This window comes from Astatotilapia calliptera, chromosome 1 (assembly GCF_964374335.1).
Source record: "Astatotilapia calliptera chromosome 1, fAstCal68.1, whole genome shotgun sequence".
Classification (NCBI taxonomy): Eukaryota; Metazoa; Chordata; class Actinopteri; order Cichliformes; family Cichlidae; genus Astatotilapia; species Astatotilapia calliptera.
The window spans coordinates 36,058,900-36,083,584 of record NC_137422.1 but is presented as its reverse complement, the minus strand read 5'-3'; the positions used below and the strand labels follow the sequence as shown (position 1 = coordinate 36,083,584).

At 39.6% G+C, this 24,685-nt stretch overlaps 2 protein-coding genes across 4 annotated transcripts in view; one reads left to right on the top strand and one right to left on the bottom strand.

The window, feature by feature from the left end:
- Nucleotides 1–20,169, bottom strand: part of phkb (phosphorylase kinase, beta) — a 104,743-nt gene extending 84,574 nt beyond the window's left edge. For 2 of the 3 annotated variants that reach the window (XM_026175432.2, XM_026175439.2), the window contains exons 1-2: nucleotides 20,062–20,150; nucleotides 17,412–17,498 (exon numbers count right to left, since the gene is read on the bottom strand). In XM_026175432.2, the coding sequence (XP_026031217.1) occupies nucleotides 17,412–17,498; nucleotides 20,062–20,125 (151 nt within the window). In that variant the 5' untranslated portion in view covers nucleotides 20,126–20,150. Of the gene's footprint in view, nucleotides 1–17,411; nucleotides 17,499–19,206; nucleotides 19,308–20,061 lie in introns of all 3 variants that reach the window. The other variant, XM_026175454.2, reaches the window with a different exon arrangement.
- Nucleotides 20,170–20,542: 373 nt separating this feature from the next.
- Nucleotides 20,543–24,685, top strand: part of itfg1 (integrin alpha FG-GAP repeat containing 1) — a 156,633-nt gene continuing 152,490 nt past the window's right edge. The window contains exons 1-6 of the mRNA XM_026175418.2: nucleotides 20,543–20,849; nucleotides 21,269–21,350; nucleotides 21,498–21,619; nucleotides 22,641–22,698; nucleotides 22,982–23,059; nucleotides 23,182–23,276. Coding sequence (XP_026031203.1) covers nucleotides 20,669–20,849; nucleotides 21,269–21,350; nucleotides 21,498–21,619; nucleotides 22,641–22,698; nucleotides 22,982–23,059; nucleotides 23,182–23,276 — 616 coding nt within the window. The 5' untranslated portion in view covers nucleotides 20,543–20,668. The remainder of the gene's footprint in view (nucleotides 20,850–21,268; nucleotides 21,351–21,497; nucleotides 21,620–22,640; nucleotides 22,699–22,981; nucleotides 23,060–23,181; nucleotides 23,277–24,685) is intronic.

Genomic DNA, 24,685 nt, shown 5'->3' with positions numbered 1-24,685 from the left:
ACTGACCCCTTAGTTGGGGGCTATGTATAGCGGGTCAGGGCTGTTCGGGGTTCTGTTTGTACAGTTATGTTTTGTTTATGTTGCCATAGTGACGGGTGACGCGCCCTCTCGCTGCCACGGTGTGTCCTTCCGGGGTAAGAGGGCGCCCTGTGTGTTGTTGTTGCTGTACGGTTGCCGCGCTGAGCAGTTAGCGATTGATAAGACGTCGTTGGATGTGCCACGCAATGCTCAATTACATGGGTGGGAACTAGTGTGTTAGCGCAGTTAGCTCGTTAACGTGTTGGCCATCTAGCCTCATGCACGGGGTGATCAGGGGTAGCTCGTTAACGGACATTTGCCGTGTTGTGGCGTTAACGTCATTTCAACGAGATTAACGCTGACAGCACTAGTGGGAACACAACGAATATGACTGCACATTTACGCCGACATCATCCTGGTTCAAAGACAAGTGGAAGCAGACAAAAACAACAAGCATGTGTAACCGGTTTCTGCTTCATCCCGCTGCAACAGTTCGGCCCAAACAGACTCCTCGACTCTGCGTTGTGTAGTGTTTTTAAAAAGACAAGGAGTCTCTGATCGATCGTTGCCACTTTATTTCCTGAAGGAAACAACAGTGTATTATCAGTGCACAGGCTCGCCACACACCACTCCGCACAGCACACTCTCGTTTGGCTACGGCAGACTGGCAGCGATTACTGCAGCAATATTACAATTTCTAATATACAATAAAATAACAGCAACAACAAATGATGTACCTGAATGGAAACAACGGTGTATTATCAGTACACAGGCTCGCCATACACCACTCCGCACAGCACACTACGGCAGAACATCTCATTAGCATTCCGCTTTAGTACATAAGACAAAAGTACATAAAACTGGTGTTGGACATGTGTCCACTAAGCACTTATTACACTCGGTGCTCGTCAGCTAATCAAACATGTTTTATGTGTCTGTACTACTTAGCTATATTGTGTGCGGAACAATACAACTCACCTCTCATATGGCTACGGCAGACTGGCAGCGATTACTGCAGCCAGCCTCACCTAACCAGCCACACCGAGAGGGGGGGGGGGGGGGGGGGGGGGCGCTGTTTCCCCATTACACTGATATTTGTGGCAAGTGGAATAATACCACATAAACACTGTTACACATGCATGCTACAAACTTTACCCGAGTCATTTAGACAGCCGTTAGCACATGATTCTCCTTATGGGGACCTGATATGTTTAATATTGTGGCGAGCTCAGACAAGGAGGAGACGGAGGTGTCGTTTGGTCTTGCTTCCCGTGAGGTAGCCAGGGAGCACAGCCGTTTATTGACATCTGCAGAAGAACACTGCCGCTAGCAAACTGCTCAGCACGGCAACCACACAGCAACAACAACAACACACAGGGCGCCCTCTGACCCAGGAAGGACACACCGTTGCAGCGAGAGGGCGTCACCCGTCACTATGGCAACATAAACAAAACATAACTGTACAAACAGAACAGCCCTGACCCGCTACAATATGCTGCTGAGAATATAGCCCAGAAGAAGCGTATAGTATAGCTTTTATTTGGGAAAGAGCCATTTCTCTGTAATAAACTCTCTTTTCCAAAGATGAGTGATTCCTCAATCCAGATACAGGGCTTGCAATATCACTAGCCCGACGTCCCGGGACTAGCGATTTTTCCAGTCGGGCTACCAAAATCTATCTCTGCCCTGCCCGTCGGGCTATCCGATTGTTCAGTCTGACGTCACTAGCCGTGTCTGGACCTAAACTCTGCTGCAGGTCCATATATCAAACGATCACTATGGCATTACTGAGAGTTGAAAAACTGTCTAAAGTCTTTCATCTTTAATAAAATGATCAGCGTTCTGCTCTACCAGGTGTAACAATTGAGTTTAACATCCAGGCATCCATGAAAACGGAATTTATGACATTTAACGGAGTTAGAAGTTAGCAGGGAGTTAGCTCGCTAGCTTCTATCTAAATACAATATAGCATGTCCTGACTGCAGGGTTTTGGAAACAAATTAAAACATACAGCTCTGCTATCACTTCCGGCATAAATGAAGACAGAAAACTAAACAGTGACGTTTGTAGGGTTACTGAAGTTGGGCTAGCTGGTATATAATGATGTGCTACATGACCGCTAGAGAGACAGCTATGTTAGCATAATATAAACAAGCTAACTTTTTTTCCACTCGATAAAAGTTAACGTGAGTGTTCTCGGTGGTCAGGAACAAATGTAATCGCATGGCAGGATGCTGTAAAAGGACCAAACTTCAGCCAGGAGAACAACTGAGATAATCCATCCACAATACGAGGTTAGTCATTCATATACTGCTGCATGGGCTGGGCTGTAGTTACATCCTAAGGTTTTAAAAACTGAGCTTAAATAAATGATTAGTGGTAATAAAAGCCGAGGGAGGTCAACAGTGATCACTGACTGTTTTAGGAGCTTTTTGAGATCAAATAGAAGAAAATACATAACATTAAACATGTTAACAACACAAAAGCCATATTAAACGCAGACTACTTTAGACCCGCAAGTAGGATTCGTTGCGTCATCACTGAACAACCGGATTGTAGGAAGGAAAAATATATGTCAATGCTTTTGCATTCTTTCGGAAATGTAGCTGGATAATTATGTCATTGGCATCGATGAGCCACTGTCAATATGTGACATGTTGAAATCGCGTTTGAATTTGCGCTTGTTGTTTGCTTTCACTTTGCAATCGCGCAAACTGTGTATAGAGAGCGACAGTACTGATTGGTGAGTGATGATAATTTGCGCACCAATTCCTCTGACATCGTTTTATCAATCGTTGGCTTACTATGCAAACATGACAAGTGAAATCTCCCGCAGCTTAAACATGTGAGAGGTTGATCGCGCAGAGAATCGCTTACCGTTGTGTGTGTGTGTGTGTGTGTGTGTGTGTGTGTGTGTGTGTGTGTGTGTGTGTGTGTGTGTGTGTGTGTGTGTGTGTGTGTGTGTGTGTATAAAAGTAGCAGGATATATATATTTTAGTTCTGCTGAGCCAAATAAGACGGGTCAGGGTGAAGAAGTGACCGCCAAAGAAAAGTTTACCACAAAACGGAAAAGTTATGACAAATCAGACTATAAGGCAAAAAGAAAGTGCAGCTTTATGGTTTCATGGACAAAAGAATTTCTGTGGCTGCAAGACAAGCTATATAACCGGGGCTGCACATAAGTGGTCCGCAGGTGCGCATTCGCTGTCAAAATAAAATTAAAAAAAACGCACACAAGATATGAAGTTGCAACGCGTGTTTGCATACATAAGATTTTCTGGAGGAGGACAGACATTTGTTTAGAACTCTTGAAGATGTCGAAGAAGCTCCTTTAAGCAATTATTTTGGTGTTCCTCCACCTCCAAACAAATGTCAGAAGGAGTCCGAACCACAAAAGAAGCACTTATTCTCGGAAAAGTGTTTGCAGGAGGTGAGCTGGCTTCAAACAAATGATGAACGCACAGAGATGTGGTGCGGAATGTGCCGTGAAAATCCCACTCTAGCGGACAAAAACAGTGCTTTTTATATGGACGCAAATGCGCGTTGCAACTTCTTATCTGGTGCGCGTCTTTTATTTTGACAGCGAATGCGCACATGCGGACCACTTATGTGCACCCGTGTAAATAAATAACATAATGTTCTGCTGGGTGTGTTGTTGGTTTTCTCTCGATTTCTGAGTCGACAAGCGCCTTTGTTACTGGGACCAGTCATTTTAAGAAAGGCCCCCATTAGAACCCATGAGAAATGCAAGAAATGCATTATTGCTCAGTCTGCATTATCTTTCCCAGAACAAACACCAATTGCAAATAACATACTAAAAATAAACCTGAAAAAATCTGTTTAGAACAGCGTACTATGTTGTAAGGAGTGAACTACCACTGGCAAAATTTAGCAGTCTTTGCAAACTTCAAAAAGCAAATGGCCTAGATCTTGGTTCCACTTGTCTCTTACCCGTGACTTCAGTGGAAATTTCAAATTCAGGATCTGACACAGACTGATTCATGTCCTACACAGTTCTTACAAGTTCATAGAAATTTCTGTTCAATTAGAACCAAGTATTTGAGTTGATGATTGTAATTTTTATACAATGTTGTAATTTGTTTTTCAACAATTTTTGATTAATGTTTTGTTTCCTTTACAATATTATACTTTAATGTATAATATTGTAAAGGAAACAAAACATCAATCAAAAAATTGCTCTCTTTTTTATTTGGGCTACTTAAATTTATTTTGGGCTACCAAAAACTGAAGAGTCCCTGCCCGAAGGGCTACCAGGGATTTTGAAATTTTGAGAGCCCAGAGATATATTTATTTTTTTAATTACTTTTGTTTCAGCAACATTAAATTTAAAAACTGTACTTTTGAGTTAAAATATATATTTATAAGTTTAATAAATGATAAATTAAAAAGGTATGAACATTTTTTTTGTATCGAAAAAATATTGAACCGTGACACCAAAGTATCGAACCGAACCGTGAATTTTGTGTATCGTTGCACCCCTAATATATATATATAAAAAACTAAAAACAGACAGCATGAACAACATGAAATGTACCAGATATGATAAATATTGGTAACAAACAGTTCAGTTATTCATTTGACCCACATGCATACATAACTTTAGCTTGTGTATTTTAACTAATGCATTCGGTAAGACAGTGACACCCTCCTCGCCATTTCGTTCTATATCGCTATGTAAACTGGGAGCCAGAGTCAGACACAAGCTATCCAGTAATGCACTGTCAGCACATACTTTCTCTGCTTTAGGGTTCACAAGCTAGTCCTCATTTGTGACATGTGAAATATATTTAACTAGCTCTAGAGCAAGGTTACACCTCTCTTGTGCTGTAATGGTTGACCTGTAAAATTCCTCAGGGTGTGCAGCTGTGTCACTGCCTCATCCATTTCTCTGGATCTGTTTGTATGCAAATTCAGGCATAAATTCACTCGGGTAAAATTAGATTATGTTAAATTCCATTTAGAAGAAGATTGGGCAAAGATATTTGACATGCATTTTTTTTTCTTCTTTGATCAAAGATGACAAAAACTGATCTAATAAACTTACTTGGCACACTCCTCTTTTAGTTTTAGGCAGAGTGACAACAGATGGCTTCTTGGCAACAGTTTAGAAAAAGCAACTGGTCCTGGAGGAATATGACTTTGACTAAAGATGTTTGTTTTTTTTCCTTTTCATTCAAACAAAAAAAAAAAATGGCATTTTGCTGCATAAGGTGACAAGAGCCAGTTTATGTTAATGTTTTATAGGGCACATTGCTTGAGAGTGTCAGCTTGCTCATGTTTAAATACTTTACAGACTTAACCATGTTTTCTATGAGGGTAAGGAAACTTGGTCATCATTTTAATTTAGGTTTTCTTTAGCACAGTAAAATTCTACACTGCTTGAGTGAGCTGGGGAAAAAAGTGGGTGAGAATGAGTGAGTGAATGGTCTGTATGTGGGTGTGTGTGTGCGTGGCTGGGCTTGGGTCTGGGGCTTGTTGAGCCTTGACCCTGTGGAACATGGTCACCACTCCCTGCTCCTACCCCTCCCTGGGATGTGGTTGCTTGTTTATGTGACTGGATGTTCTGGTGTGTTCATTGGCCACTTTGGCTCAGGGTAGCTTGGACCTCCTCCTTGTCAGGGGGCCTCTGCTAGGTGCCCCCTAGCCCTGTGACCTTGTTCTCGACTTGTACCATGGTGGCTGGCCTCTAGCGGGGTTGACTGCCCGTCGCCTCTGGTCCTCTCACCCTTGTTCCATAACCTCAGACTACAATCTGACATGTTCTCATATATTGCTAAAGCAATTATAAACTATATAATTTCATGAATTAAGTATTTTTAACCTCTTTTGCAGCCACATTAGAATCAAGATGCTATGAAAAAGGAAACACTACTCCAGGAAATAATTAATTGCACATTTTTGGCTCAACAAACAAACAAACAAACAAAAAGTAACCCAACTTATTGATTTTTGAAAGTAATTTAAGAAAAGCAAGCATTGCTTTATCAATATTAGACTTGGAAATAAAAAAACAAAACAAAAAAATGCCTATAGATGTATGCCTTTGCAACCACAGAAGTCCCAATTTCTGTCCTTAAAAGTTGTAGTGTGTACTGTGTCCAGAAAAGTGTTTGTGAACAATACTACATACGAATACATACTACATATAAATCCCATCACACAGGTTATCTGGGTATGACATATTAAATTCACATGTGAATTTATTCTTCCTGAAACACTTGAATTGTTTTTTTTAAATGCAAAATGCACCATCAGCCTTGAAACGCCACAAGCTCTTCTAGTTTTGACTGTAGGAATCGAAAATGTGATCCCGACTGCGTGTCTAAATCAGCAAAGCCGATTCTTTTTAAATACGACACATCACTCTTTGTACTTTTTTAATTCATTCACCTGCTCTGCTGTAACTGCACCAGTGTGAAGTCTTTATCGTGTACATAAATTCTTACAAAAAGCAGATTAGAAAGCCACTTATGGTATGCACAGCAAAGACACCAGTAAGATGTAAGATTTATCTAATCCCCCATCTCCCATTACAGAAACCAGGATTCTTGTTTACAGCATGTCGATCTCCTCTAGCGCTATCATGAGATTCACATTTCATATTTCACTCAGATCCCAAAAATTGGTACAGACATTCATGACCCCCTTTGGGTGAATTTTAATAACTTTAATCATCCTCTGACATTTAATTTGTGTAATCAGATCCAAGGTTTTACTTTTCCATTGATTTATGACCAAACACCTGTATAACTATTAAGACTGAATACCGCTGTCACTGCAAGCACGCCAGCACACATTTACCATTTAGCTCAAAAACACCACTGTGCCTAAGTACAGCCTAACAAAGCTATTGGCAGTACTGTGGACTTTCAGTCTTGTTAATAATTTAGATGTTTACTCTGCTTGCCCCCTTCTTTTCTTTTAATTATATAGAGTCTTTTAAAATTGCAAAAACAGAATTAAATGTCTAACACTTGGTTCCTGATTTACAATTGAAACTTTTTTCATTTTTCCAGTTAGAAAATGTCTGCAACTAATTTTCACAGGATTTTTAGATATATGGGATAAAAACCAGGCTTCCCAAATGATTGCCATAAAGGCTATACATGTTATGATATAACCCAGACAACTAAAAGCATGTTTGCAACAGAATTGAATCCAGCAGTAGGCATTTTCTAAACATATTAATAAGCAACACTTACTGTGATGTTGGTGTAAGAGAAACAAAAATCCCTTGAATTCCGACTCTACAGTGCCAGGATGAGCTAGTATAAAGAGAGAGTGCCCCCATCTATTAATTGCTTTGGTGTCACCAGAGTGGGATGTACTACAGCAGGTAATGACCAAGGTCATTTCATAAGGAAAAAAGGGACATTTTTCAGCTGGAGTCCTGACTGTGAAAGTCTGTCTGCACTACATGGATGAGCAAAGATAAACTAGGATGGTTCAAGTTCATCAAGGTTCATGCTCAGCATTAGTTATTGAGGACTGAACAACGGTTCAAAGATCTTAATACAAAAACAGATCGTAGCTCTCCAATAATATATGCTGAAATATTGCATAGTCAAACAGAAGGGCTCCGGGAGAGTAATTTATGTCTCTCACACACACGCACATGCCCACACACCTCTCCTGCAGAGGTCCCCTCGCTGATGACTAATCTGTCTGGAGGGATCACTTCATTTTTCATCAGAACATTATGCCGACGCAAATGAAGGGGACATCCATTCTGCACTGTCGTTTGTTTCAGAGCAAAAGAGAGACGGACAGGAAGGAGAGTGATATCGAGAGAGACGGAAGGAGACACAGATGAAGGAAAACCAGATCAAGAAGAGATGTGTCTGTGTGAAGGAGAAAAAAATATATGTGTGTATGAATAAAAAGTGAAGGCTACTGAAAGCGGGACGAGAGGGTGGGAATGTCATCTGTGTGTGTGCATGCATATGTGTTCAGTCAACTGAAAATGGAAGTCACATTGGCAGTCAGATAAAGAGGCTGATGGGGTGAATTAGCATTAAACAGAAGGACATTCAGAGGATGCCGTCTTTTGCCAAGGCCAATACTGTAGGTAACAATTTTTTAAAAAGTGAAACGGGTGTACTAAATTCATAGGGCTACTTCTTTGCTTGCGCTCCACCCTTCCATCAGGTTTGATGATATTCAGCCAAGCGTTTTAGCGCAACCTTGCAGACAGTAAACCAAACAGACAACACTGGGTTTCGTTCACCTGCCCACAGTCTGCATATTAGAAAATACACAAAGTCCCTGGCGCAGAAAAGAAGAGAGAAGCCAATGTCAAGGTGCTGTAATCCAATATATTTTCTAATGGCCAGCAAAGGGCAAAACCTTTAATTGCAAGAACATGTGCAGTTGTAGTAAAAAAAGTCTCTGATAAACAGAGACACTACTGCTCATTTCACTATAACATGATGGGGGTTTTTGTGAGTTGTGGACCTATTAAGAGTAAAACAGGCAATAAGAAACACACATGCTTCAGGGCAACAGGCAAAAAGCTCAAGTCTAGCTTAAAAAAACAGGACTTCATGGGTGATGGACAAAGCAACTTTGTGCATCACCTTTCCTTTCCCTCCTTTTTGACCTTTTAAACAATGGATAGAAACAATGTTTTATAATACATCTGTTAAAGAATCGACTTCAACTGCATCAAACAATCATAAAGTCAAGCAGGATAAAACGAGTGGAGATGCTTTGCTATTGCTCAATTTGAAACTGGTAAGGTCTCGAGTTTCCTCTGCTGTGAAACGGTGCAGTGGAAGTCCTCAATAGATGTAGAACATAAACAAGAGAGAGCTTAACATTGTTCAGTCTCAAGCTGCAAGTTTCTCTGGATGCAAATCAACTGTTGTTAGGAGTTTTCTGCCTAGCCATCCATCAAGCTAATGTCCCACTAAATCAGCAGCTAATGTCTCAGACGCACACAGTCTGCTCTTTTACAATGGGCCATTTCACTGCACCGACAGTGTGGAGAAAATGAGAGAAGATGATGAGAAAGGAAAAAAAAACAGCAATAGATTGAAAAGCAAAAAAAAAACAAGAGCAAAAAGATGGAAGAAGTCAGATGGTATCCGAATAGTTCCACAGCAGATGCTACAAGAGAAAATACACAAACGTTGATATTCATCATTCATACCAGTCTTAACAATAACTTCTCTACTCCTGCTGACGCTGAGATAATGGTTGCTGCAATTCCACATCTGTGACACGAGCTGTTGGATGAAAAACAAATGCACACACAAAGCCACAAAAGGACCTGCTTGCATCTCAATGCTAACAGAGTAACCACAGTTAACAGCACTTCTATAATGTACAATACCTTTTATAAAATATGTAGTAAATATACAGTTGTAAGAAAGGATTGTATAAACTCTTGGAATGTTCTATAGTTCTACATTACATTCAGTACAGAAATACAAGAAACAATTATGAACTAAATTGTGTTTTAGGTTACATTTATGTAGAAGTTTAGAAAAAGGCTTCACATTCTTTTCCTATAAATTTTATTGAAGCGTGAGATGGGAAAGGTAGACTGATATCAATGATACTTGTAGGATGATAAATTCATGAGGTGACCTAACCATAAATTCAAGAGGCATGAGGGAAGAGCTCCATTGGATCCCCAAATAAAGAATTACAGCATGTAACACAAACCCTGTACGGATCAACCAATGAGATATGTGTTAATTTGTCATAAATAGTGAACAATGAAATACTGAATATGGGATGCTGATCATTTTTAACGCAGATTTTGTTAAATCCTGAAAGCCTTTTTCTTGCCAAGAGAATGAAAGAAATAAGGCAGATGACAAAGACAGATAACATAATTGGAAAAGCAAGATATAAGAGAGCAAGACAATCTAAATTTGTAGTCAAAGTGAAGATAAAAGACTGCAATAATTGAAAAAAAAGAGGCGTATTCTTATTCTCTCTTCTGTAATCAGTATGAGGCAGAAGGCAGAGCGATAGTAGCCATACCTTCTGCTTCCTGTTTTATCAGGGAACTGGCTGAATCAGTGAAGTGTGTGCTCAATGCCACATAAACAAGAAACCATAGAGCGGTTCCAAATTTAAAAAAAAAAAAAAAAAAAAAGTGGAGGGAGAGAGGAGATTGAGTGATGAACCATGAGAGATGGAGGTAAACCTTCCCTGGTATTCTTTTCTTGATAACGCGAAAACAAGCCCCCAATCACAGCAGCGTAAGCTTAATACTGCTGCCTTTGACTGAGCTAGGGGTGGCAACAAAACAACAAACAAACAAAGAGAAGGAAGGAAAAATGTAACTGGTTTGTTTGTCATTGTCACCCCAGCCTCACCCCTCTCCACCCCTTTTCCTCCCTAAAACTGAAAGAAAGCAGGTATATTGGCAAGCGGGTCTGGGTACAGGCGATAACAATGTTGGCTTTGTTCCCTGCTAGAATTGGACAAGCGCTTCCAATCGGCCCCCAACACAACAATTAAACAAGCTCAATGTTCAGCGCTGCGTTTTCGACATACCGCTATCTGGCAGGGGCTTTTTTCTGTAAATCTATGGGGTCTCAAAAGAAGCTGATGCTGGAGGCACTACTGCCTTAGCTGATAGCAGCAAATCGGTTCCAACTGAGAGCTACACCTGTTGCACACTAAGCACCGTTTATTGTCTTCAGTCATTTTCCAAACACACATAAACATGCCGCCTAATGAAAAGCCACCAAGGGCACATTAATGCGCACGCAAACTGCCACAGGAGCACACACATGCACACAGAAGCTGCCCCGTCTTCATCAGGGCTGACCAATGGGCTGTGTCATATCTGCCACGAGTTTGTTCATGTGAGAAAATGGTGCACCCAGCCTTTAACAGATGCTTTCACACAAGACATATTAACAATCAGCACCTGGTTCAGGGGCAGTTACCTTTCCTTTTCCTTGTTTTTCAACTGTGGAATGAAACAACGAGACAAATAAAAATGCATTAGCTTACTTCAAAAGCTGCAGTTTCTAAAGCCTTAAATAAATCCGACGCCTGAGCTAAATCCTCACCCAAAGCTGTGATTTGCCTCAGTAAATGTTCGCATTTTTTACGGCTATTCTTCTTTGCCCTTTAACTTTGGTATTATTTAACATTTACAATGTGATCATCTAAATGTAAATGACACATATGTCATTTTACTGTGTGTTTAAAATACTATAAAACACAGAAATGTTTGTTGTGCTACCTTTGAGTTAAGTACCTGTAGTAAACACCAACCTGTTGCCAACATCTGATCCACTTCAACATGCTTAGTAGCGCTGAGCTTGTCTGTGAGTGACTTGACTTAATTTAGATTCATTTAACAACTTGTTTGTAGTTGTCAGCTGTGCAACTGTTTAATATCAAGAAATCGGTTGCAACCAGTCCAGTCAATGCAAGCTGGAGTAAACAAGAGGCAGCAGAGGAAACTAATGAAGTCAAGGTTGTGTAGCTGCAAACAATGCACAAAAGGTTTGGGGAGATTTGTAGGCGAGGCTGGAACTACAGAGAAAAAGAATGAACGCTTGTTATACCTTTCAATCATGCATTATAACAAGGTGTGAAAATTGCCTCTTTGTTTTGCTGCACTGTGATGCTTGGGTCCATGGGGAGAAGCTGAGCTCTTCTTTAATTTAGAGCTGTGTATGATCGCAGTTATTGATGCAAACAGCATGAATCCATGAGACAAGCTATTCAAAATCATAAACAATGACTCAAGGCTAGGAGGAAAGGCAGGAGTTTGCAGCTTTTTAATAATTAGCATGTATTACCTTTGACCTGACTTGACATCACAAGTGTGGTTTGAAATTCACTGGGCTGAACTCAGACCCATCAGAGATGTCATACAGTCTGCAAGTGCAAGTGCACTTTACTCAAAAAAAGGTCCTAATGGACAAAGAAAATTATTTTAAGTGATATTAAGCAAAACTGGCAGCAGTGCTCAAGAACAACTTGAGAAACAGTGCAAAGTCTCTAGATCCCAGTGTGAATATCTGAGGGATGCACTTGTACAAGCCCAGTTGCCAGAGACTCCACGCCTATAAGCTACAGGCCCCAAAGAATCCACTGCTAATGTCCTGGTGCCAGACACGACAGCTTGCCCTGATGAGTCAAGAGCGGTTTTGGCAGCCCAAGGCATGCCTACACAATATAAGGCAGGTGGGTTTAATATGCAGACTGATCAGTGTATATATTTCATTAAAGTGTAATACTGTCTTCTGGCATTTGCAGATGTGCTCCTTATTTTTAGGAGAGGCTTCCACTAGAAAAATCCTGCAGGAGATCCTGTAGCCTAGTTTTCACTTTTTGCAATTCCAGGTGAAAAAAAGAAAAGAAAAGAAAGAAATGCTAATGTAGGTCACCCTGTTTTTAGATCTTTGTTCACGGTCACTGCCAGGAGAAGGCCACAATTTTTGTATATTCTGTAATCCCTTAAATGTCATGAGCAGAGGAGCACCGACATCATTTACACAACATCAGTATTTCTACTTCTACCCAGGAAATCTGCGCACAGCCAGTCGAAGTTGCCTGGTTGCACTCTGCAAAACAAACCAACAGAATAAAAATATGAAAAACACCAACTGCACTGACATTCCTTCTGAGATGACGTGCCCATTTAGCTGCTGTACATTAGGTTTTTGTTATTTTCAAAAGAGCAACGGAGAAAAGTCCACCATGTTTCAACAGTGGCAGCATCAGCACTGATCCTTAGGGACAGCATCCTGAGCTGCATTACCAGAATCCAATAGCCTTACACAGCCAGAGGCAACACACGATGCTGCCTCCTGCACCCACCTCTTTCTGCTCAGATGAAGCAGTGTGTTTGGCTCTCTGGCTCTACTTGTATTGATTTTACTGTAAAATAAAAAGAAAGGCGAATCCAGTTTATCATCAGAAGGCAAAACAAACATAAAGAGACAGTTTTCTGTTGTTTCATATTTCGCTTAGATTACTACAATACGTGTTGACCAGCTAATAACGGCAAATTGCCACCTTATTACCCATTTTGTTTAACTGTCCTCACATTCTCATTAAGGCCGCCAAACACAGAACAGTCTCACGGCAGACATTCTGACAGTCTACGAGATTAATAACAGATGCATTCAGTCTAAGTGTTGCAGTGCCTGAACTCTGCAATAGTGTACAATGGCTCAGAAGTAATATTCACAGGCACATCTAAGTAGAGCAGAACCAACATTAATGCTATTAGTTACACCTCAGCAATTTATTAAATAAGCCAAAAGCTGTGTCAGGAAAAAGGTTATCGCTAGACACACCGATATCCATTTGTGAGGAGCACAGCAGCTTTACAGTCCCACATTTGACTGCAATTTGCTGTTTAGCCTTCTGCCAGCTTATTGTCCCTGTCACACAAACATTTATGAAACCAATAAATGAAAGCAATAAAAAGTCTAATCTTAACTTTTATAGAACAGCGGGCTAGAATACATACAAACGGGTGATCTGAATGAATTCTGAAATTGAGGATGCTAAAGCTGTGTGGCATTGTGGGGAGGTGCCTGTGTGGACTGGGAGGTAAGGCTGGCAGCCACAGTGCTGCACTAACAGCTGCAGGTAATTCTGTAATCAGCACTAATGCGTATTTATCTCTCCTGCAGTGAGGCTGGTGCCTCCTTATTGATTACACATTCTAGAATTATCACCTGGACCAAGCCACACAGGCTATCCATAACCAAATTTGTGTGTCTGTAGCTCACAGTTAGTTTCAAACTAATGAGACAAGCTTCTGCTAATGTAGGCATGATTTTGCGTATATGTTCAATATGTTGGGATTTTATCTATTAACATCTTCGACTTCCTAAGATGTTAACAGCTTTCGCCAATAAGTTTAGCACATACATATGCTAGGCATGATTTCCTTTCCCAACCACCACTCACCCCCCCCCCCCCTCACCCGCTGGCTACCGTTTAATGTTCCAGGTCTGAGTACATTTCAGTTATTCTCTTTTTCTGTGTAAATTTTACCCCATTACTCTGTCTTTTCTTTATTCTGAACTTAAAGGCCTTTCAATCCTCTCGCCCGCTCGCTCTCTCATGCACACGCATCCTTTTGAAGACAAACGCTCTCGCAGACCACAATGAGGTTCATGATTTTATGTATTTTGTGGCTGTTTTTTTTTTTTGAAAGCACAGAGACACTGCCCTCTCACACGCCTTATAGATTGTGAAGCTCGGCTGAAAATTATTCACCAGAGGCAGTTGTCTGCAAGGAAGGGTTGGAGTTCTGTGCTTTTCTTTTTCAATCATACCAGATCAGTACCAGGGCATGGTACACTGCAATCACACAGGTCAAAAGAACTTGACATCAGCGGTGAAATGTGCTCATGTATCAGTATCTGTACTGCCCAAACCCTAAAAGGCTCTGAAGCAGTAATACACACTGGAAAGTCATTTAATTGTCCTTACTCAGATAATACCAACCGAGTGATGAGTATCTAACATTTATAAAATGTACTCTGCAGCTTCAGGTATTAGTTACCAGGATTTGTTTATTAGCTTTTGGATTATTTTGATTTTAATATGACTATTATATTCTAAGAGGCTATAGTATATAGCAGCGGTCCCCAACCTTTTTTGGGCCACGGACCGGTTTATGTCCAACAATATTTTCACAGACTGGCCTTTAAGGGGTCGCAGATAAAAACAACAAAATAAAATCAGTACCGGTACCTAAAAACAGAAGATTTATTCATAACACACAGGGAAAGACCCAGGGAAACCGAGTTAACCATAAAAAGCAATGAAAACCCTGAAAACCATAAATTTCACACCCAAGCCTCACCTCTCGCAGCCCAGTACCAAAAGACTCATGGGCTGGTACCGGTCCGTGGCCCGGGGGTTGGGGAACGCTGGTATATAGTATTGTCACAGAGTATGTAAAGAACACTGCACTATAGGCTTTTTTCTTAATGAGTACTTTTACTTCTGGTGCTATAATTGCATTTTGGTGCCAGTACTTCTTCTTAGCTCTGTCCAATATTGAGATTTGCTAAAGTGGGATCGTTACTTGTTGCACATTATTTCAAACCGCTCTTGCTGCTTTTACTTAAGTAACAGATCCAAACACTGTTCTCACCACTGCAGCTCAATGCATGCTGCGGTAAATGCTCCTGCATCTTTAACATCGGTGAACTCCCATGTCTGGCCTTTATCCTGCCAGCTGAGTCTCTCTCCAAACAATAATGTATGTCTGCAAGATGTAATCACTATACCCAAGGCTGCAATTTAAGAATATTGGCAATGACAAAACAAATGCAGCCTTTACTGCCGTATACAATAGCTCAGCAGTGTTGCCAGTGGGCCACAGGTTTATGGAGAGGAAAGGATATCCAGTTATAGAACACTGTAGGTTCTTCCAGTCCAACATCACAGTAAAACCAGCATTTAAACTGAATAAACCTTAAAATAAAACTCAGACGAATATATAATGACACCTTGTAAATTAGGAAAATATAGTTTGAAACAGGTACACAAGACAGAGATGAGGACACATTTTGGATAATATATAAAAAGAATGCCTAGGCTATAAAACCTTTCTTTCCAGGTATTTTGGAACTTTCTACATCATCTTCTGTGACATTTAACAGGGGAGCTACACACTGAAAGCACTGTTGTTGGTTGGAGACTGTTAAAGCTGAGGTTAGAGAGATTATGTTTAAATTCCATCATGATCATGCCTTAACACATGCAACCTGATGCTCTGTTGAGATTACAGAAACAGTGCAAGGCATTATCTAAGACAGTGGTCCCCAAACTTTTTTTTTTTTTGCTGGGCCCTCTTTGTTTTACAAGAAAAATGTTTGCGCCCCCCCATCACCTAACCCCCCACCCCCTCGCACAAACACATCCTCCAACCACACACACTCATATTGTTTCCAAACTCCATTGCGCTTTATTTCACACCTCAAACATTTAGTAAACAATTAAGCAAATACAAGTAAACTGCAATAAATTACAGGTAGTAGTAAAATCCACTACTAACTCTGTTACGCTGTGTCCACACCTACATGGGTATTTTTGAAAACGCAGCTGTTTCTATGCGTTTGGGCCTTTCCTCCACATGTAATCGAATCACAGAAAACTGAGATTTGTTAAAACTCCTTTTCTGCGTTTACGTGTGGACGAGGAATACAGAGTTCATCACGCAACGTCAAAGGTATGTGCCTTTTTTCACGTCACGCTGTGCGCCATGTAATTGTTTACATGAGATGAATTGCAGAATGGCAGATAGAGACAAAATACTGTTACTGTTAATCTGACTATCTGCAGGTTTTACACACTTACATATACCCACGCAGTTACTGTCCCTCTATTTAGAAAGGCAGAGGCGTCACGGTGTGATTATTTTACTTGTTGTTTCTGTTGTTTCCTGTGTAATAATATTCAACATTGCTATCAAAACATTTTTTCAAAAAATGCCTCTTTGTGCAAAATGGGTTCAAAAACACAAAAAACTGTGGGACACTGTTTGTCTGTGATTTGAACCGGGGAACAAATCATGGCAGGATCAGGCTGATGTTATTTGTATCCCGCTGTCACTTTACTGTATAAAGAGCTAACATCTCCAAAATGTCAGGAGTAGTTAGTCATTACAGCAAGTGTTTGTGAACTAAAAATCAAGAATGTAGGATACTGTTTGTCCGTGATTTGGAGAGCCCAGCGGATCCTCCCGACGCAGGGAAAACCAATTCTGCAGGGGAGAGCTACCTCGGCACTGGTGCAGGTGAAGCTAAAGGGCAGATATGCTTCAAATATGTTAGGAAGCATATTTGGCGATGCTTCATCTCCTGCTTTGCGTTTGTGTGGGAGCCCCGTTAAAAACCTGTCCATTATGCTAGCAGTGTCCAAAGCGTTCCTTTGTTTTTTTTCTTTTCATACCACGCCCCCCCTGCAATGGGCGGGCCCCACACTTTGGGAACCTCTGATCTAAGACAATGTAGAAACTTTTTCTGCGCAGTTTTAAAATATTAAAAGCTGTGCACTGTGCACTGCAGTTATACAGTGAGAGAACATAAAAGATGAAGTCAAACCACTGAGATACTGTGTAGATTATGTGGGTGTCAAAGACTCATAAACTTGATGATGTTGGAATTACTATGGGAAATTAGCGATCTAATGTTCCTGTAATACGGAATAACAGGGACTAGTTTCTCTTATGTTTAATGACATGGCAGAAATTGAGTGGAAATTAATACAATTACATCAGGGGAAAAATATTACACGTGAATGATCACTCTCCTCCATAAAAGTACCAAAATGCCTGCAAACTCCTCTGATTGCCATTTCTTCTACACATCTTTACATTATTAATCCGCAGCTTCCAAAGAGTGAGCAAATGTATTTACCTGCACTGTAGTAGCGGTCCAGCTTCTCCCAGAGGGGTTCATCTTCCCGCTGGAGATTTGACAGCTTCAGAGGTTCATAGATGGAGCCTGAAGAAGAATATACATATTAAACACAAACACTTGCAAACACAGTCCTTCAATAGCATTCCCAAAACTGATGTTCTTTAGAGGTTTAAGTTTAGCAACAGTTTCAGAATACATTTATTTTTTGTTGGATGTTTCCAGTTAAAAAAGAAGACTAAAATTGTAGGCTTGCGGTTGTATGTATCCATCAAACTAAAGCTGATGTTTACATTGATCTATACAGTAATATAGATTTCATCTCAATTCAATTCAAGTTTATTTCTATAGCCAAAAATAACAACAACAGTTGTTTCAAAGGACTTTTTAATATAAGATAAAGACCCTACAGTATTCTGGAGAAAACCCCGACAATCAAACAACATCCTATAAGTGGCATTTTGCGATGGTGGGAAGGAAAAACTCCATTTTAACAGGAAGAGACTTCTGACAGCCATTAATTTATGCAGAAATTAAAAAGGTAGAGACCGAATTATGAAATAACGCCAAAATCCCCATGTCTTTTTCCATGTTACGGCACAATGGACAAAAAGTGTTTTTGCAAACATTGTGATATCACAGTAAAGCTGACCTTTGAACTTTTGGATAGAATAAAGAAGTGTTGACATTTTCTATCTGACTGTAAGAATTAGCACATAATGTCTTGAGGCATATCTTGAGTGGTCAAAGTGAGTTTGACCTTTGGCCACCAAACTCTGTTTATCTTTAGAGAGATTATGACTTGTCATATCTATTGGACAAACCTTTGTATGTCCACAAAGACAACCTGAATGGATAATGCTCTTGGCCACGGCTTTTGTCAGCTTGGGACACAAGAACAGGCAGCAGACAAAACACAGAAACAATACACACATGCTATCAGTACATTCTGTTTTTCACTGCAACACATCTGTGCTGAGACTCACAAAAGTCTCAGCACACAAAATGATATTCAAGCCCTGAGCTAAACATTCAGAAAGTAGCTGCGACTCGTGAGCAGACATTTTCCTCTGAACTGAGAGAGAGTAGCAGTTTGAGGGAAGCCCCAATTTGTTAGACTTTCTCCATTTTCAGACACTTTTCACTTTGCTGAGATTTGCATTTTAATAGGTTTGACCTTGGGTCAGTACCACAGGTACTGAAAAATTCACATTCTTACTGAAATTAGCATAATTTCCATCAGCATAAAAGTTGCTGGGGACAAAGCCAATCCATCTCTTTTTAAAGATAACACTTTAAACAGGCATGGAGGAAGTACAATGTTCCAATTTTAATTTCTAACATGAGATCAGACAAATGTAAGCTGTCACTGTTTGCTTGGTTTTAAACAATCCCCTGACTAACTTCAGTGACTTCATTAATACTGTAAATTCATTTTGTGCCATATCAGGATCTTTCATGCTTACTGTGGAGGAGCAATATAATTCTTCTGAGTTTAATCCACATAAGCCACACTGTATCAACAGTGTGAAATTACAGAAGATTATGGGTAATACTCTACTTTGCACGTCAGAATTCCCAACAGTCCAAGCATGAGATGGTTTTCTTTTCTTGTAAACACGGAAAAAAATGTTCTGACCAGAACTTTTTTGGGTTGCTGTTTGAAGGAATAGGATGATCACATTCACAACATATGTTTTCCTGTAATCGTGAAATAAGTATATGGTCTAGAGTCCAGATATCGTCACCTATGTCCCCTTCAGCTGTTTCCCTCAGATCTGCTGTCACTACTTACCGAGTCTGTAAACTGTCCGGTGGAGCTTGGTAATCGCAGCCGAACCGGCCATTCTCAAAAGGTGAATTTAAGGCCAAGCGACTCTCAGCTAAATCACAAATCTACAGCAATTCACAGTAAATGAGTTAGTAGCAGAGAGTTACAATTTTAGACATGCATGAATCAACAACGAATTACATCCTGGGATGACGACAATAATCAAGAACATGCAAGAAATTACAATCCATTGTATTTCTTTAGAAATGAGTGATGAAGAGTAGAGTTATAATGAAAGATGACAATACATGGTTTAAATGACTACATCACTATATTAGGACATAATTTGACTAATTACTGCACTTTTTTCTTCATAACATAAATGGTATGCTTTCAGAATGCTGCGTTATTAGGCTACACTGGGATACACCTCTTGTTAAATCATAATTTCACACCAAGATCTCTTTTAAAGTAGATGGTTATCAGCAGTTCTTAAAATGGTTGGCTTCTTACAGCTGGCGACAGTTAAGAGTTTAGGTAACGTTTGTGCAATATCCGACACATTCCCACAGCGCAAGAGTAGCATAATGTGTCAGCTTTCACAGGCCCGCACAGTCCTTCAGGAACACAGTTTAACACAGTAATATACAGCAGCACAGTTTTACTATGGGCGAGATCTCACAGCGACCTGATGAGAAGCTCTTAAAATAGCTCTTGAGTGCTTCACATTTACACCTCTGACCTTTCATGCTTCTACCAACAGTGCAGTAGACACATTAAAACGGGCAGAACAGAGGCACTACGTACAGAGGCACTGCAAGCACAACAGAAAAAGCGGGCGTGTCACAATGCAGAAGATCATGCAAAGTTATGTCAGACCTGATCGCTTTGATCGGGCTTTAAATTCCAAGAGCTTCCACCCGACATCTGCTAAGCTCGCCATGTTTATGAAAATGTTAAAATAGCTACAAAGCTAAGGTGTATCCGGTAGCTTCTTTCAAAATAAAACGCGAATCGGGCTTCTCAGCATAGGGTAAGAAATCATAAGGCTAAATTCTGCCGTGGCTTACCGGTAAATAAAGCCCGAGTGTTTCCACAAATTATCTTCTGCGTGTTAAGATATTGAATTTATTTTTATTAACGCACTCATTTCGATAGTTAATATGTGTCTCATATTTATTAAGAACACAATTTCTTTCCGTTTCCGGTTTGTTTCTAAGTAACTCTCAGTGACTTGATAGCTGTGAAATAGCTCGGGGAGCACGACACTGACGTAAATAAGGAAATTCTAATGTCATATTACTTATCTTTATTTCTAAACGTTACTTGCAGCTTTTCCCACTAGAAATAAAAAAGCACGACATATGCTTAACGCCGTTAAATGTTATGTGTAATTACTTAAAAAGCAGCTACCATTTCCTTCTGCTGTAAAGCAGTGCGCCGTATTACAGTCAGTGTTGTTGTTGGGAGCTACACTGACAGGAAGATGATTTGGACGCTTAAATTAATTACTTTAGCGTTTTTGTTACTTTTGGGGGGACAGTATAACACATTTGCTCTTCAAGATGTAACGGCCGACCTTTTCGGTCCCGGGAATTATGGGACGGTGGCAGCTTTCGGAGATTTTAATTCGGATAAACAGACAGACATCTTCACGATCAAAGAACGTAGGTTTACTCATCCACACTTCACACAGCAAACAGTCAGTAAGGCTTCTTATTAACAGTTTGCACAAATTATGTATATTGAGTTAAAACACTAAATGTAATCAATTTAATATAAAATGTAATTTGACATGTATTAATGTATATAAAATGCGTTTTTACCTACACATTGAGCTACAATGTAGCTTTGGTTTGCTTCTTTATTTTTAAAACCGAAGTTTAAACGTCTCATAGCAGCCAGAGGGGGGGGAAGTCCACCTCTGGACGACAATTAGCCTGGTCTTGCTGTATTTTTATTAAATGCACCTGTGTTTTCTCTGCAATGACATTTCAGAATGACTTGTGAAAAATATATACTTAAATAAAAAGTAAGTAAACTTAAATTTTTTAAACGTCTTTATATTGTCTTCTTTTTGTTTCAGAGACTGATTTGGTCATATTCTTGGCTGACTCCAAACCACCTTACTTCAAGCCCAAAGTTCAAGCCAAAAACATTTTGGGAAAGTATGCATATGTGTTTGTTATTTCACTCCATTAGCTTTATTATGGCACTGGTCTTAATTTATGATTGTAAGTATGTTCAGTGCTGACAAACTGAACTTACTCGCATTTCAGCATTATGTTTACTCAGTACTTTTCTTGCTGTTTCAGAAACATCACCAGCGTGGTTCCCGGAGATTATGATGGAGACTCTCAGATGGATGTCCTTCTCACAGCTAAGAATGGCCAGGAAACAGAAGTTTTCATCTTTTGGGGGCACAACCAGACATTAGGTACAGCTCTAATAGTGATTTATTTACAAATGCTGCCCTGCCGTCACAGGAAAAAGCCATACCCTGGACAAGTCGCGAGTCTCTCCCAGGACTAACACATAGAGATCGACAACCATCAATGCTTGCTGAAATGGAAACTCAAAAACCGTTTCTACTCTCTGATGATACTTTAATTTTTTTTAAATTGCATTTGTAAACAATGGTTGGTAGAGAGAACAGAAAGTCTTGGCCTCTCTATCCACTTGTTACAACAGAAGCAAAACATTGTCAAGATTATGCATTTGCTCAGATTTGTCATTGGTGATACTAAACTTTGTATCCACACATATTAATTTCCCCACAGATTTTACTGCTTATATTACAAGTTGATGGAGGCATATTATTGCAATGCAGTAATTCTTAGTGAATCAATCATTGCTGCAACACATGATGTAACATAAATCACAAAATGTGTACATTGCCCGCCAAACTTTTCATTTGCTGTTTTAGAGTTGGTATTGCAGTAATTTACAGTGAAGAAAGCATAGATGTTTCACTTTTAGGACCTTTTGGAGGGTCACTGCCACAATATCATGACTCACTGGGAAACCGTAATTTAAAAGACACATTGTTAATTTTATTAGCAACTGCTGTCCTTTTTTCTTTTATAGGCTATCACCATTCAGTCCAAAACAATAAACATTAACTAGATCAATAAAAATGATACCTCATTTTCCACATGTTACCAACTTTTGCTTAATATACAATGCCAGTAGAAGCTCATCACCTGATTATTCAGATTTGTTTCTTTTTTAGTTTCTTTTTTATGTGTATATTTTCTGTTTAGGGATTCCTTTTTTATTGAACTACAGGCAGAATATATATACAAGAAAAACCATTGCATAATGAATATTTCAAGCTTTAGCTATTTTTAGCAATTTGTAGCTGTTGACTTCAGTTAAGCAAAACCACTGATTTCTGTTCTGTGTTCTTGTCAAACCATTAATACTCAAGGCCTTTTTACCTTCTTCATTTTGTATAGATATTGGAGGGGGGATTAAGCTGAATCACACCTTTAGTGATCAACCTCTTGTCATGGAGTAAGTATCAGTGTAAATTTACATGAATTGCTTTGAATTTTAAATAATTTGCTTGATTTCGATTTTTGGCTCCATTTGTGCATTTTTAGTCAAACTTGGTTTTTACAGAGTTTTTTTTGTCTTAGTTTTCAATAATAAATCTTATCTAACTTTTCCAATATATTAGCAACCATTACCTCATGTTTTACCTCCCTCATCATTGAAGTCCTTCAAAATGACTACTTTGGTGATCTCCGTCTCTCCTGAAGTCTTGTTTTCATTAAAAGAAAAACAATCTTTTCAGTTTTAATGGGGACATGATTCCAGATGTTTTTGGAGTCATCAGCTCTTCCTCCAGTGTAGTCTGCTATCTCACCAAAAGGTAATGGAAAAGTTTCCAAACTAAGAGTTTTCTATCTTTATTTCTAGTGCTGTTACACCTGAAGTTCAATTCTGTGGTGTGTCTAAATTCTTTGGTTGTTTTATAACTTTGGCTTCTCTTAGGACTGAAGTGTGCAGCAAAGCACTGAGTTTAACTGGCGCCATGCGTATGCCTCACTCCAATGCTTTCATTGACCTCAACAAGGACTTCACTGCTGGTAAGTCTGATGTTTAAGCATTGCCTAAGCATGAATAACAACTGTAAAATGCTTTGGTGTTCTTAGTACAACTTATGTTGTCAATTGTATCAAGTCTTTCAGCTTTGCATGTTTTCAAAACTGTCACAACTTTGTACAAAGGTTACATTGACTTAAGGGAAATTATCAGAGAAACTTCGATCATAAATGACTGCATATTGCAAAAGTGCCTATGATACTTTACTGATGTATCATGCACATAAATTTAAAAAAACTAAAATTAAACTAAATGAGTATTATTTTATTCCTTTTTTGGTCATCTTTGGCTTCATGTTGGGACTTTTCTTTTGTTTCTGTAGTGGAATAATATTTCCTGCATAACGATATAGAAATGTTTTCCCTCAATTTATGATTTGTGATCTCCCGGCATAATTCACCATCACTGCAAATGCATTGCTTTGTTTAACTGCACAAATTTCTTACCCCTAATCACCTCCTGATTTGCCCAAAATATACCCAAATCATTTGTTGTTTCAAATCGTTTAGCAGGTCGATAAAGTGAGCTTACACTGTACAGTAAGGTGCTACAAGGATCTCATTTTCTATAATTTTGAGACATTTTGTGTCACTGCATGTTTGCACTACGGGTGTTTGATAACCTTGAACGTGGAATTGAGTACAGCTACTAAGAGGAAAAAAAGGTGGAAAAAAATCCAGGAGGAACCTTTCCAATGCTGTAGCTGGCGCATGTGTGAGGTTGGGAGTTCACAGAAACTCTCCACTAATCAAGCCTTTTAGACATTGTTTCCATTGTGACCCAAGGGAGGATGGAATAGGTTTCCACCACCACTGATTGCAGCAGTTTAACCAAGCCCTTTGGGCATAGGTTCATGGCACACTAAGACGTGGCCTGGAATTGGTAGGTTTTTTTTCTCCCATAAAAACAACTCTAGAAAACCTCCTACAGGGCCTGGTTCCTACAGCCAGAACATACAAGACCCCAAGCGTGAATAATGTTTACATAAAGCCTGGCTTTGAAAACACTGCCTATGGTCACCTCACTCTAAAAGTGCAGTGTTGCCTTCCACTTAACCTTCTTGCTAGCATATTGCTCCATTTCTGTTGGCCTATGATCAGTTTCAGCTGAGACCTAAATCTCTTCAACACTGTTTTGTTTTGTGGCTCATTCCTCTGCTGGTGTCCTTGTACTGTTTTGGTGTAAAGGTTGATACCTGTTATCACCTATTTTAAAGCATGACTTCTGAGACTAAGTCTTTTATAGTCTTTTATTTAGTAAAGCTTATGAATTGATTGAAAAGTAAGCATTCCCCCCCACCCTGCCACCCCAAAAAAAAGAAAAATCTGGATCCTTTTGCTGTTAAAATGTATCATTTGTTAGTTTTTACTTATTTATAGTGACTTTGTCCATA